Genomic DNA, 11,373 nt, shown 5'->3' on the forward strand with positions numbered 1-11,373 from the left:
GTGTGTGTGTGTGTGTGTGTGTGTGTGTGTGTGTGTGTGTGTGTGTGTGAACTTGCCACTAACAAGGTGACAGGTTAGGTGCTGTGTGCTGCCCTGAGGCCCTTGGGCATGCTGAGCAGGCACAAGCAAAGCCCACTACTGCTCAGACAATACACTACTATGCTCTGTTCTGCACCTGTGTTGTGTTTTCATGCTGACAAGGATGTGCTTTCTACTTTGTGGTCTTTTTAGGTCTGCTTTGTTTGCATGAATCACAGACTAAAATAGTAAAGCTGCCACCAACTCTGTAGCAAGGTTTCTTGTAGTAAAAAGGCCAAATGACTTCAAACGCACAAACACAGCAGTGAACAGTTAGCAAATGATTGGTGGGCGGATTACTCACCGTGTAAAACTGGCACACAAATGCTGAGGTAACACAATTCACTTGTCTTAGATTTTCTTCTCAGGATTTTCCAGTGTGTAACAAAACTCATATTTTAGAATGTGCACAGTGTCACTGGATACTGCATGTTCTTGCCATAAATGATTCATTTTTCATATAATTATTCATCATTCATAATCTAGAAGCTGGATGATGGTGGGGAAAGTACAAAGTTTACAATTATGACATCATAACTCCAAACATGTAATGAAATCATTTTATGAGACCTTGGCATTTGTTTCAATGGGGGGGAAAAACCATGACAACATCAAGACAATAACTCACCACTTCAAAACAGCAAGCAGAGAATATTTATACATTTATTTTATTTATTTACTTGTGATTTTGTCACTGTTATGACTAAAAGAAAATGATAGCAATAGAGAGCGGGAAAGCAGGTCTGTGTCTTTTTCTGGTCCGTCACTGACAGTGTCAAGATCATCGAATCAGAGAAAATATACTACTGCCCCCTAGTGGATTCAGAAAATAATATGACCGTGAACTTTCAAGTCCAGTTACAGCTCATACAAAGGCGGACTGACTACCATCCTACATTCTTAATTTTTCCATTCAGTGACCCCTTGTGCCCTGAATAGAAGCATTCACATTTACTTACAGCGATATACCCAAGACCAATTTTATTCTTCATATATTTCTTCTCAGGAATGCTGTTGCGTGAAGAACATATAGAATTTAAAAAGCTAAACAACCAGGAACCTCTTAAATATTTCTGAGTCTACAGTCCCACGTTTCTTTATTTAAGTACAGCAGGATTTTCCTTCGGTTGGAGCAATTTGTGATTCACCACAGTTTCCTTGTTTCTATCATGAGTACTTGAGCAAAAGTCTCAAATATGGACACAGATGAGGTTGGCGTGAACAATCTAAAAAAAAATCAAAAAACACTCAAGTGATAATTTTCATTTCTGCAGTAAAGTCTTTCCTTGTTTCAGTGCTTCTCCTTTGTAGTTTGTGTCTCTTTTTGTGCAATTGTAGTGGCATTATTTCTTGGAAAGAAATTTCATTTTGTTCCCTAGAGCAAAGGAAAACAAACAAGTGAGGTTTAAGGTGAGAATGGGCGTACAGTAGATTGTGTGTACAGAGCTGGTGTCACTAAAACAAAGCAAGAATAGCTCACAAACAACCTCACCCAAGCCTTTGAGAAATCTGTTAACCCTCCGGTGTTCATTCTCGTGGATGGAGTCTAGATACTCCTGCACCCTCACTTCAAACAGTCCTGATGAAAGAGAGAGAGAATCATGAATCACTGCAGCAAGCTCTCTCAACAGCTGACCTTCTTCATTTCCCTGCAGCTCTTTACCTCTCAGAGCCTGCCTGTGCAGCTCTCTCTCCTGGATGAACCAGCCGAACATCTGGGTCTCCATGAAGACCTCCAGGAAGCGACGCACAGTCTTGGACGGAATTGCTTTACGAAAACCCTCGCGCTGAAAGGAGCAGGGGACCGGGGAGGAAGAAGAGGAGGAGTAGCCGTCTTCCCGTTCACCGGTGATGAAGAGTGGATAGTGGCCTACCAGCTCCACGAAGAAACGAACGAAGGCCTCGGACACAACGGTGCTAAGATGGCCAGAATCTGAAGAGAAGAGGATGAACATTGTAATGTGAACTTGCTGAGTTGCAAAATTAAATGGCTTTCAAAGGCTAGTTTCCAGTTTCAGTCCATGTTATGTCTCACCACCAGGTGTGTCTCCTCCTCTGTCATTGGCGAGCTCTCTCCTCCTCTCCAGAACATTCTCAAGGGCTGATTGGAGCTTAGAAGGCAGGATGGAGTCCTCATCGTCCAACTATACGTGACAAAACATGGTGGAAAATGTATTTATAAATATGTCAAGGATGAAATCATATGTTTTTGCATCCATACGGCTCATGAAAAGGCCATAAAAACACACAAATATGACTCAATTTGTGGCCTACCTGTCTAAGAAATCGACTGTTTCCAAGATCCACAACCAGAACCTGTGCACAGAAACTATGCGAATGATTGTATTGTACGACATTTTGCATGAATGTATTGATGTGAAAAATCTGGGCTGCTGCTGCAAAAAAAATCTTTAGATGACTCAAGTTTTACTTCATAACTGCTAAGAATTAGAGCGTGTCTGACCTCCTCCAGGGGCAGCTCAGTGAGCTGGGGCAGGGAGCTGGACAGCAGGCCAACGATGAACGGGGTTGGAGTGCAGACGATGTCGAGCATGGCCGAGGGCAGCACAGGGATGTAAGTGTGCTGCCACACAAAGGGGTAAAGCAGCGCCACAACGGCATGGCAGCACTGGGAGAGAGTACTGCAATGAGATAAGCAGGGGGGGAATGAGTGGAAGGCAATCAGATGTTATTAAATGATGACCAGCACACAAGGGAATGCTTTTCATTGTTTCATGTCAATTCACGATTAAAGCATGAATAGATGTTAGCTTTTTTTCTGGATGAGAGTTGGAAAGAGAGGGAGCAGGAAAGAAAGATACAGATAGTGAGTAACTTACTTTTTCTCACCACATGAGGGAGCTATGGTCTTAAATACAGTCTAATCGTTGCGAATATTCCCTATGTAATAACATTTCCCAGAGAAGAAAGCACAGCTACATTAAAATTTTACGTCACTCTAACTTTGCATTCCACCTCTGGGACCGCTCTATCTGACCCCCACTGGCTTTCTCCTGCAGAACAACAAACTGGCCCCAGCACAAAAACAACTCAAGAGTCTGGCCTCAAAATATCTTCCCTGAAAAAAACTGAGACTGCCTTAAATTATTTTTAAAATGAGGGTCTGGACCACCCGCATTTCTTGTAACTTATTGAAAACATCCCTGGCGTTTGCACCTAACATCTGCCAACTCCATAATTACATAAACAGTGGTTCAGTGCAGCCTCGTATTTTTAAGAGCCATCAAATGAGCTGTCACATAGAGGGGAGATAGGTGTTTCAGTGTGTTGTGTAAGCCTACAGAATAAATAGATGCACTAAAGGAGCTGACCTGAGTTTGTCAGCTGTGAAGATGACCCTTCGCTCCAGCAGCAGAGACCCCAACACCCGGAGGAGCAGACGAAGACTCAGACAGGAGAACAGACACTCAAAGTCCACATGCTCCAGGCGCGAGTCAGAGGGTCGACAGAGCTCCATCACCTGGGAATAGACAGTCAAATATTTAAACTTGAAGAAAGCGGAGCGGTTGAACATAATGTAGGTGAGACACAGTTCTAAATGTTGGTAAAACATGACAAAAATGTGTCACACACTCTGGCTAAATGATTTTTTTCAGATCACTAAATCACACTTCTTCCTCTAAATTTAATAAGTAGGTTATTTTCTTTTCTTTTATCAAACCCCATGGTCTTAATTTCAATATTTTTGGAGCCTACTGTTTCAGTGGTAGCCTCCAGTGTCACTCACTTCAGTGCCGGAGCCAGGGAGGAAAGTTTTAATGGTGATGGTTCGGCCTGGAGCTGGAAACTGAGCCTCCATGATGGCTCTCATTAAAGGCTGGACAAGAGCTGGAGACAAGGCCCTCCGCCTCTCCACCTCATCCAGCACCTACAGTACACACGCACACACATTATAAATGTGCTAAAAATGACTTTTGTGCCAATAATATGATCATAAGGGATCAGTGAGTAGTTTACCTTGGAGAACAGGTTGAAACAACCAAGGTGACTGACAATGCAGTAGACCTCTGGTAGACGTTTACCTTTTCCACTTGGCTGATAAAAAAAGGGTGGATGTTTACTTGCTGCTGTTGAGTGAAAATCTCCAAAACATGAACCTTTTCATAACTCAAGTAATTCAGTTAATTCAGTTTTACAGCCATGTTCTTTTCACTTTAACATCTGGGTTAAATATTTTACAAGTTTAAAAAAATGTTTTGAATAAAAGACTTTTCATAAAGGACAAAGTAATCTGTTCCAAAGGTTTTTACAGGACAGGGGACCATATAAACTAAAAATGCAACCACAGTAATATACACACCAACAGCACTGAAACAGACACATGCTGTAGAAATACATAAACAGAAACATATGCAAAAGTGCACACGTACACACTCTCACACACTTCCTCCCAGACTCTCAGTTGCACTATTTTCCCACAGGCACACTGACTATTTTGGCACGGTTATTTACTCAGCCGTCATCGTGGTATTTAGCCACATCCTGTTCAGTAGCAGTGCACTTATTTATTCGACTCATTTCTATTTACCAGTAAACGCCGGCAGTATCCAAACCTCCTGCTTCCATCCTCTCCAGTCAAAACAAAGGAGAACATTTCACTATGGGGGATGACCCACAAGAAAAACACAAATATACACGTGATTAGCATATTTGTGTTGTACATTAATAAATAAATACAAACAAACTGACATTTATCATTTTTGTGCACAGCCTGAATAGACTTGTACACCATCAGTGCAGTACAGCAGTTGTGAATCATGGCTTAAAAAGCTAATTTCCTAGGGGTAATAAGAGTTGAGATTTTAGTATCTAATATTGCTATGGAAGATGTATGGCTCTTATTTTGGCCATAACATCGTCTTTATACTTTGTAGAATTTTATAAAAAAGTAACATTAAGTTAAAGGGCTCACACATTTCCATGTCTTTTTCTATTTTAAAAATTAAGCTGGTCAAGATGCTAAATAAATCTTGTGAAAGTGGCAACACACTCAATCCAAAGAGAAATGCACACAGCTTGTATTCAGAAACTGGGCCTTTAAACGAGCCGTTAGGACTTTGTGATGTCACAACTTCACTACATTTAGATAGAAAGTCCAGCTACAGTGCTATTACAGTCAACTTTTGTCTGCAATGAAGTTGCAGAGACTTAGATAGAGCAGATGCAGAATGTATGGCTGACCAATCAGAGCTGACTGGTATTTTTTGGGAGGGGGGCTTAAACAGGCGTTACATTTAAGAGTATTTCAGACAGAGGGTGAATACAGGTATAGAAGGACAGTATGATAAAAAGAATGTTTGTAATTATTAAGGCATGCACACAAGTTCTAGTACTAATCAAAAAATACAAGTATGAACCTGAAAATGACCATGATATGGAACCTTTAATTTTTCCATTCTCACCTTGGGTAGTTCTCCACCGGCTCCCAGTCTTTTGCATCAGGGAAACAGAACTGAGGAATGATCCTCAGCTGATCCTCCGTCTCCCTCATGAACTTGAAGCTCCGCTCCAGCTGGAACAGGAAGAAAGCTGTGACGCAATGGGACTCATTTCATGCATTTTCATTAAATTCATTTCAATAACTATTTCATGCATGTGAATCTATAATCAGTAGGTAAAGGTTTGCATGGTCTTATTAACAAGGGTACACATTTGAGCAGGGTATGTTAAATGCTGCTGTATGAACAAGAAGAAAGAAATCCTGGTTTAAAGCTTTTCTCTTGCTTGTTCATCTTTTTTTGCATTCATAGAATCTTGTCTTGTAGACTTGGGATCAGTCACATATTTTGAATTGTTTGAAATGTTGACTTTTGTCTGTGTAGGGTAAAATATGTACAATTCTATTTTGGGGCAATTGGTCCCAAAAGTTAAAGGGGTACTTCAGAGACTTGGTATTGCACTTCCATTAAGTTGGCGGACTCTCAAGAGACAAATGGAAAAAGCCCAAAAACAGAAGACTGGATCCTGCATTTTCCATTATCCAACAGGATAGCCTCGTTCAGCTACAGAAGATGTTATCACACGATAAGTCCTCTAAACTTCATGTGTAAAACCTGTGATGTGCCCCTTTAAAACAAAACAATGAAAAGATTGAAGCACTGCTCGGCTCCTGACCTTCAGGGGGAACTGCTGTGTGACCTCGGGCAGATAGTGGGCTCCAGCCTTCGACTTCTGCAGCGACACAACTAGAAAATATTCAAAAAGCAGACGCTGGTGAAGCTCCTGCTCGTGAAAGCTGTTTTTGGGGTTGGTACCATTATAGTGGGCCTTGCTTGTTTGGCTCAGTTTGGACTGGACTGACACGAGACGCTGACGATGAGCTGGAAAAGAAGAAAAGTGTAATACAACATTTCACAACATATATACAGGTTATAAATTAAAGCTTTCAAAAGAAGAATAAAAAGAGGGGTAGTAATCTACCTTTAGATCTTTCTTCAACTTCACTCTCAGAGTCACTGTTCTCATCTGTTACTGCAAACAAAAGTTGTATCTGTTAAGCCGAAACACCACATTTACATATTAGGCATTAGAAAAGATAAAGACTAAAGTTTCATTTCGACATCCTCACCTCTCCCTGAGCTTGTCTCAGCATAGTGATAGATCCTTCGTAGATGTTTCTTCCCGAGCCGAGCATCGAAGATGCTGTTGATTCTTAGTACAACCTGTTAATAAAAACTTTTAATCAGTGCGAAGAAATACTACAACATGATATCTGTCCTCAAGGATGAGAACTATCACCAATTAATATTTTTTTGGCACCTACAGTGGAACTTGGCAGCCATGCCGAGTTAATCTTAGCATAATAAGCAGTAGGGTTTTTGTATAAAACGTCTACTCTAGCTATAAGAAAATATATACACAGCCGTAAAATTAGCACTCAAACACACACCGTTGGTATCCTGCGGCAGGTGCGGCTGTAGGGATCCCCGGGCAGCCAGGAAATGTGTTCAGGCCCAGTGGGAGTGGAGGGACGGCTGAGCTGGGGTGGAGATGAAACCCCCCCGCTGCTGGTGCTGTGGGACGACTGGTTGGTTCTCCGCAGGTCCAGAAGCTTCAAGCTCCTGCCTGAATGCTGCCTAAAGAAGCCGGGCCTCGAAGTCTGTAGACAAAAAAAGTAGTTGAATACATTTTTATAGTCATTTTAATAAGAAGTGATGTCACTGTAAAGTGCTTGGCCCTATCTTCAAGAACCTTGGCAGTGTCTGCTCCAGGAGAGGAGGGCAAAGACTGCTGGGAGCATTGACTCTCCAGCTCTATGTCCTCATATGGGTTCTCTTTGGATGAGTCTGCAGGGAGACCAAAGATGGCAAAGTTCAAAACATGTTTATATGCATTTTTCTAAAGTCTCAAGATTCAAACAATATGGGATTCTGAAGACTATTCTGATATTTTCAGGCTGAAGCGGCCAGTAATAATATTGTTTTCTGCAGAATATTGTTCATGAAGGAGTGGAAAAACGTAAGAAAGATTCAATACATGTGGTAAAACACTGATTCTAGAAAATATCAGGGACGTATTCATGAGCTGCAGCCCTGTTGTACAGTCCACATTTTGTAGTTTGAAAAGGAATAGTTCGACAATTAATTATGTATTGGTTAGATTTATACCCTTTTTTGGTATTGATCTTCTCACCTAACAAGCAAGAAAGGGACTACGTGTTTTTGTCAAAGGATTTCTTTAAAAAGGGGAAATCAGTGGTGGATAATAGAGGTTTCTGACCTGGGATGTCTTCATAGTGATGTTCCTGACACAGTGAGCGAGATAACAGCGGGCTAGTTGACCCGGCAAGGTCTTCCAACTCAAAGGATTTCCTGTCATGGTGAACAAAAAAGTGAAAATGTGTCTTTTAAAGTATGAATTAACTGTTATTATCTTCATAGAATTTTTCTCATTTATTCAGAAGGGGCAACATCAGGTCTAACTGTGATTATGGCCACAAAACTATATATTGTATTTTATGTTGGTTTAGCTTTGACTATAGGATACAAGCAACAAATTCAGTTGTTGTTCCCTCTATACCTGTTGACGTTGTCTCTGCTTCTCTCACCCCTGGGTCTCCCATGTACACCAGAGGGAGGTTTGAAGGAAGTTTTTGTAGAGATGGAAGGTAGTGGGGGGAGGTTTCTCTGCTCTCTCCCTAGCCTCTGACTCTTCCCAACGGGAGCGGTAGCTGGATGCTCAAAGGTACGTTGGGGTTTGGGGACTGGGTTGATGGGGGGCGCCCCTGGCTCTGTGTACACATTCTCCTGCTTCTGCTTCCCTTTCACTGCACTAGTTTGACCCATAACAACCTCTTTGTCCTTGCTAGGTGGACTGAAGTAGTTTCCAAGCTCCGGAGGAGTTCTCCCATGGTTCTCCCCCATGGCATCCAGGTTTTTAAAAAGGGTGAATACAGCTCTCTTCTCCTGGCTGGTTTGTTCTGCTGTTCTCCTTTCATTGTTTTTCCTCAACGTGCCCGCCTGCTGCTGCACTGCTACTGTAGGAGAACAAGGCCTTGAATCCCCGAGCTTTTCTACATTGTCTTTCTCAGGATTTTGCTTTTCCTTGTGGACAACTCTGCCGCAATCCTCCCTGTTTTGTAACTCACTGGGCGTGCTGCTCTTGAGCGTCCCTTTTTGCTGTTTCCCAGTTTCAACAGGTGAACAAGGCCTTGAATCCCCAGGTTTTGCTACATTCTCTTTCCCAAGATTTTCCTTTTCTTTATGGGCTACTCTCTTGCAACTCTCTGCACTCTGCTCATCAGAAGTTTTACTGTTTTTTGTAAGCGATTCTGTCCTTTTTATAGCGCACTGGCCCAAAGAACTTGAGGTAATAGGTAAATGAGTAGGGTCCTTCCCCTCCCACAAAGAAATCTTGTCCTTTATTTTGCCTACATTGGATCTGGGGAGCTTGCTGTCCACCAGGAGAGTGTTCTCATTGGTTTGAGGGTTAAAGCTCGGCCTCCTGTAAGCCATTACGGGTGACTCTCGGTTGCCCAGGTTCTCTAATGGGGTGAAGGGGATTTTTGGTGCTCCCTGTCTTCTTTGCCCAGCTTCCTTTTTTTCCACTAATACAATATGGAAATCACTTCTTTCCCCAGTAGCACAGCCCTTCTTAACCCTAAACACACAGAAAAGATACATTTACTGGGTGTTACAAAGTTACAAATTATCATTAAATGATGAATGTCAAACAATAAGCATGACCGAAATATATATTTTTTAAATGTGATACAGCAGTGATTCCCAATCAGGCTTTGGGGAACAGACAAAAAAGGTTGGGAACCAGAGTTTTACAGAATTCCTCAGAAAACCCCTCTTTCTAAATGAGAATGGTATCCCTGAGTAACCTGGTATTCCCTGAGTATTTGATTAGAACAATACAATAAAATGCTAACAAAAGGCTACTTAATGGTAACCAGAGTTTCCTGAATTTCCCAGTACGGTCACTGAGACTGCCAGTTAGGGGACACTTAGTCTTTTTCTGGCAGTGGGAAAATTCAGCCTGAGAGTAAATGCCAGAGAACAAGCCTATGACCGAGCATCTTCTTCTCATCGGCCTCACTAAATAAACACATACTTGGACCGGGGCCCATTTCATCAAACCAGTATGTTTTAATAAATAAACATGAGGAAATGGGAAGCCCTAAGTTCAGAGACCTTTTCTGACTTTTCCTTAATTGATGCGATGCATACAAGGCAACCTACTTCTAAAGAGGAATTTGTGAGGGAAAATGTCCATTTTCTATAGGGAAAATGTTTACTGATACAAACCTGTCGACAGTGGAGTAGATGCAGTCCGGCGTGCTTGTCATTCTCTTAGTGGCCGCCATGATCACTAAACCCCTGAGACAGAGATAAAGAGGAAAGCATCTTAAGTAAGTAATTAAGTTAGTAAGTCACTTAAGTAAGTAAGTCAATTAGTCACTTAAGACAATCGGTTAATTCTTTGCAGTGCTGAATGTGACATTCAGAATTTGGATATTAGCCTTTTCATTGGCGTCCTATATTCATATCCTGTCTGGCTTGACTCCAACTGGCAATTAGCGGAAGGCTTATTTTTTTAACAGAATACTGAATATCTCTGCTCACACTTTCTCACATTACGTTTTAACATGAGATTAAGATCCTTGGTAACATTTAGGGCAATGCAACCATTAATTCACAGCTGGTATTGTACGGTTCTCTAGGGCCAGCTGGGCAGACTCAAAGGAAAACATGACAGCCAGGCACACATTGCAACTCCCTCGAGCAGTTCATCACACAAACCAACATTTCAATAGTCATTAGGGAGCTCTTGCATGATTGAATCACTCTTCTCTGGCTTTTATTTTCTTTTGTGTATGTTCCTTATTCTGCTGCTTTCTTCTCAAAGGAGACTAACCTTTGCTTTTCTCTCCTCTTTTTGACTCTCATACGTTCACATCTTTAAAAGGCCAGTGTTTCACAGTTCAGTGGCCTCCCAATTTCCCAGCTCTGAGGCTGTTGTCATCATTTGTTTAGTTGACATATAGTCCAAATGACAGTGTGCATGAGCAGAGGGACTGCCCGCTGCACTTAAATACGTAAGCTTTAGCTGATTATCCTGGAAACAGATCAATCGTTACTGTGTGATAAAGACAGCAGGCCATCCACAGCTGCATAATTAATCCCAAAATGCATAAATGGTTGCAGTTTTTATTATGCTAGAGGTTGCTTTTACAAATGACATGCGCCCAGATGACTTCCCAAACAAGTGTTTTCCTTAACAAATATACCACATCTTATTTCCTCCCCATCCAAATCCTTTTTTTAGCACTTATCAAGGTGACTAAGCAGAACATATATGACTCAATTGAAGTCAGAATGAAATTGCAATATTCTCCAACACTGAGTGAAAATACAACACAGCCTGTTAAATCCCAATGTACGCATCTCATTTTGTATATTAAACACACAACATTAAATCTTCTTCTTACCTCCTTCTGTCGTGCAGTGTCCTTGTGTTCATTAGTGAATTGGGAGCATAATGCAACCCACACGTCTATGACAGTATCCATTGGGATAACCTCCAAACCCCCAAGGTGTGCTCTGTGTCCAGGTTAAACCATCTGCAATAGGTTTTCTAACTTATTTTAAGCCTTGTAGAGAGTGGTCAGATATTTAATTGAGAGAGAATAAAGTCTGAACACTTTGCTCCCTGTCTCTTCTCCAATCTTCAACTTTCATTCACTCTTTCTTTCCCCACACATACTGAATATGACTTCCTCCCTCCCTCCCTCCCTCTCACTCTCTCTCTCTCTCTCTCTCTCTCTCT

The 11,373-nt window shown here is 41.6% G+C and overlaps 1 protein-coding gene and 1 long non-coding RNA gene across 3 annotated transcripts in view; one reads left to right on the top strand and one right to left on the bottom strand.

The window, feature by feature from the left end:
* The window catches only part of LOC116673035 (uncharacterized), a 22,453-nt gene extending 19,599 nt beyond the window's left edge, over positions 1-2,854 (top strand). Inside the window, exon 3 of the long non-coding RNA XR_004327719.1 lies at positions 2,843-2,854. This is a non-coding gene — a long non-coding RNA (uncharacterized LOC116673035). The remainder of the gene's footprint in view (positions 1-2,842) is intronic.
* Positions 724-11,313, bottom strand: LOC116673031 (DENN domain-containing protein 2A). Of its 2 annotated transcripts, none has more exons than XM_032505114.1 (20): positions 11,036-11,313; positions 9,852-9,923; positions 8,119-9,198; positions 7,819-7,910; positions 7,291-7,385; positions 6,989-7,198; positions 6,668-6,761; positions 6,520-6,564; positions 6,214-6,419; positions 5,502-5,611; positions 4,628-4,697; positions 4,057-4,134; positions 3,827-3,967; positions 3,411-3,559; positions 2,543-2,720; positions 2,353-2,394; positions 2,114-2,222; positions 1,742-2,011; positions 1,571-1,657; positions 724-1,453 (listed from the first exon to the last, which is right to left on the bottom strand). In XM_032505114.1, the coding sequence occupies exons 1-20, from the start codon at positions 11,065-11,067 to the stop codon at positions 1,422-1,424; spliced, it is 3,192 nt and encodes a 1,063-aa protein (XP_032361005.1). In that variant the 5' UTR covers positions 11,068-11,313; the 3' UTR covers positions 724-1,421. The 2 variants fall into 2 exon arrangements, with proteins under 2 accessions (XP_032361005.1, XP_032361004.1); XM_032505113.1 differs by having other exon boundaries at positions 6,520-6,570.
* Between the last annotated feature and the right edge of the window lie 60 nt (positions 11,314-11,373).

Source organism: Etheostoma spectabile, chromosome 23 (assembly GCF_008692095.1).
Source record: "Etheostoma spectabile isolate EspeVRDwgs_2016 chromosome 23, UIUC_Espe_1.0, whole genome shotgun sequence".
In the NCBI taxonomy this organism is placed as follows: Eukaryota; Metazoa; Chordata; class Actinopteri; order Perciformes; family Percidae; genus Etheostoma; species Etheostoma spectabile.

Bases quoted from the DNA above. Each gene is read 5' to 3' on its own strand.
- LOC116673031 (XM_032505113.1), bottom strand. From the start codon at position 11,067: ATGAACACAAGGACACTGCACGACAGAAGGAG. The intron at 6,571-6,667 runs GTGAGGATGTCG...TTTTGTTTGCAG, and splicing joins TGAGACAAGCTCAGGGAGAG to TAACAGATGAGAACAGTGAC. The intron at 2,395-2,542 runs GTCAGACACGCT...TTCTGTGCACAG, and splicing joins CTGAGCTGCCCCTGGAGGAG to GTTCTGGTTGTGGATCTTGG.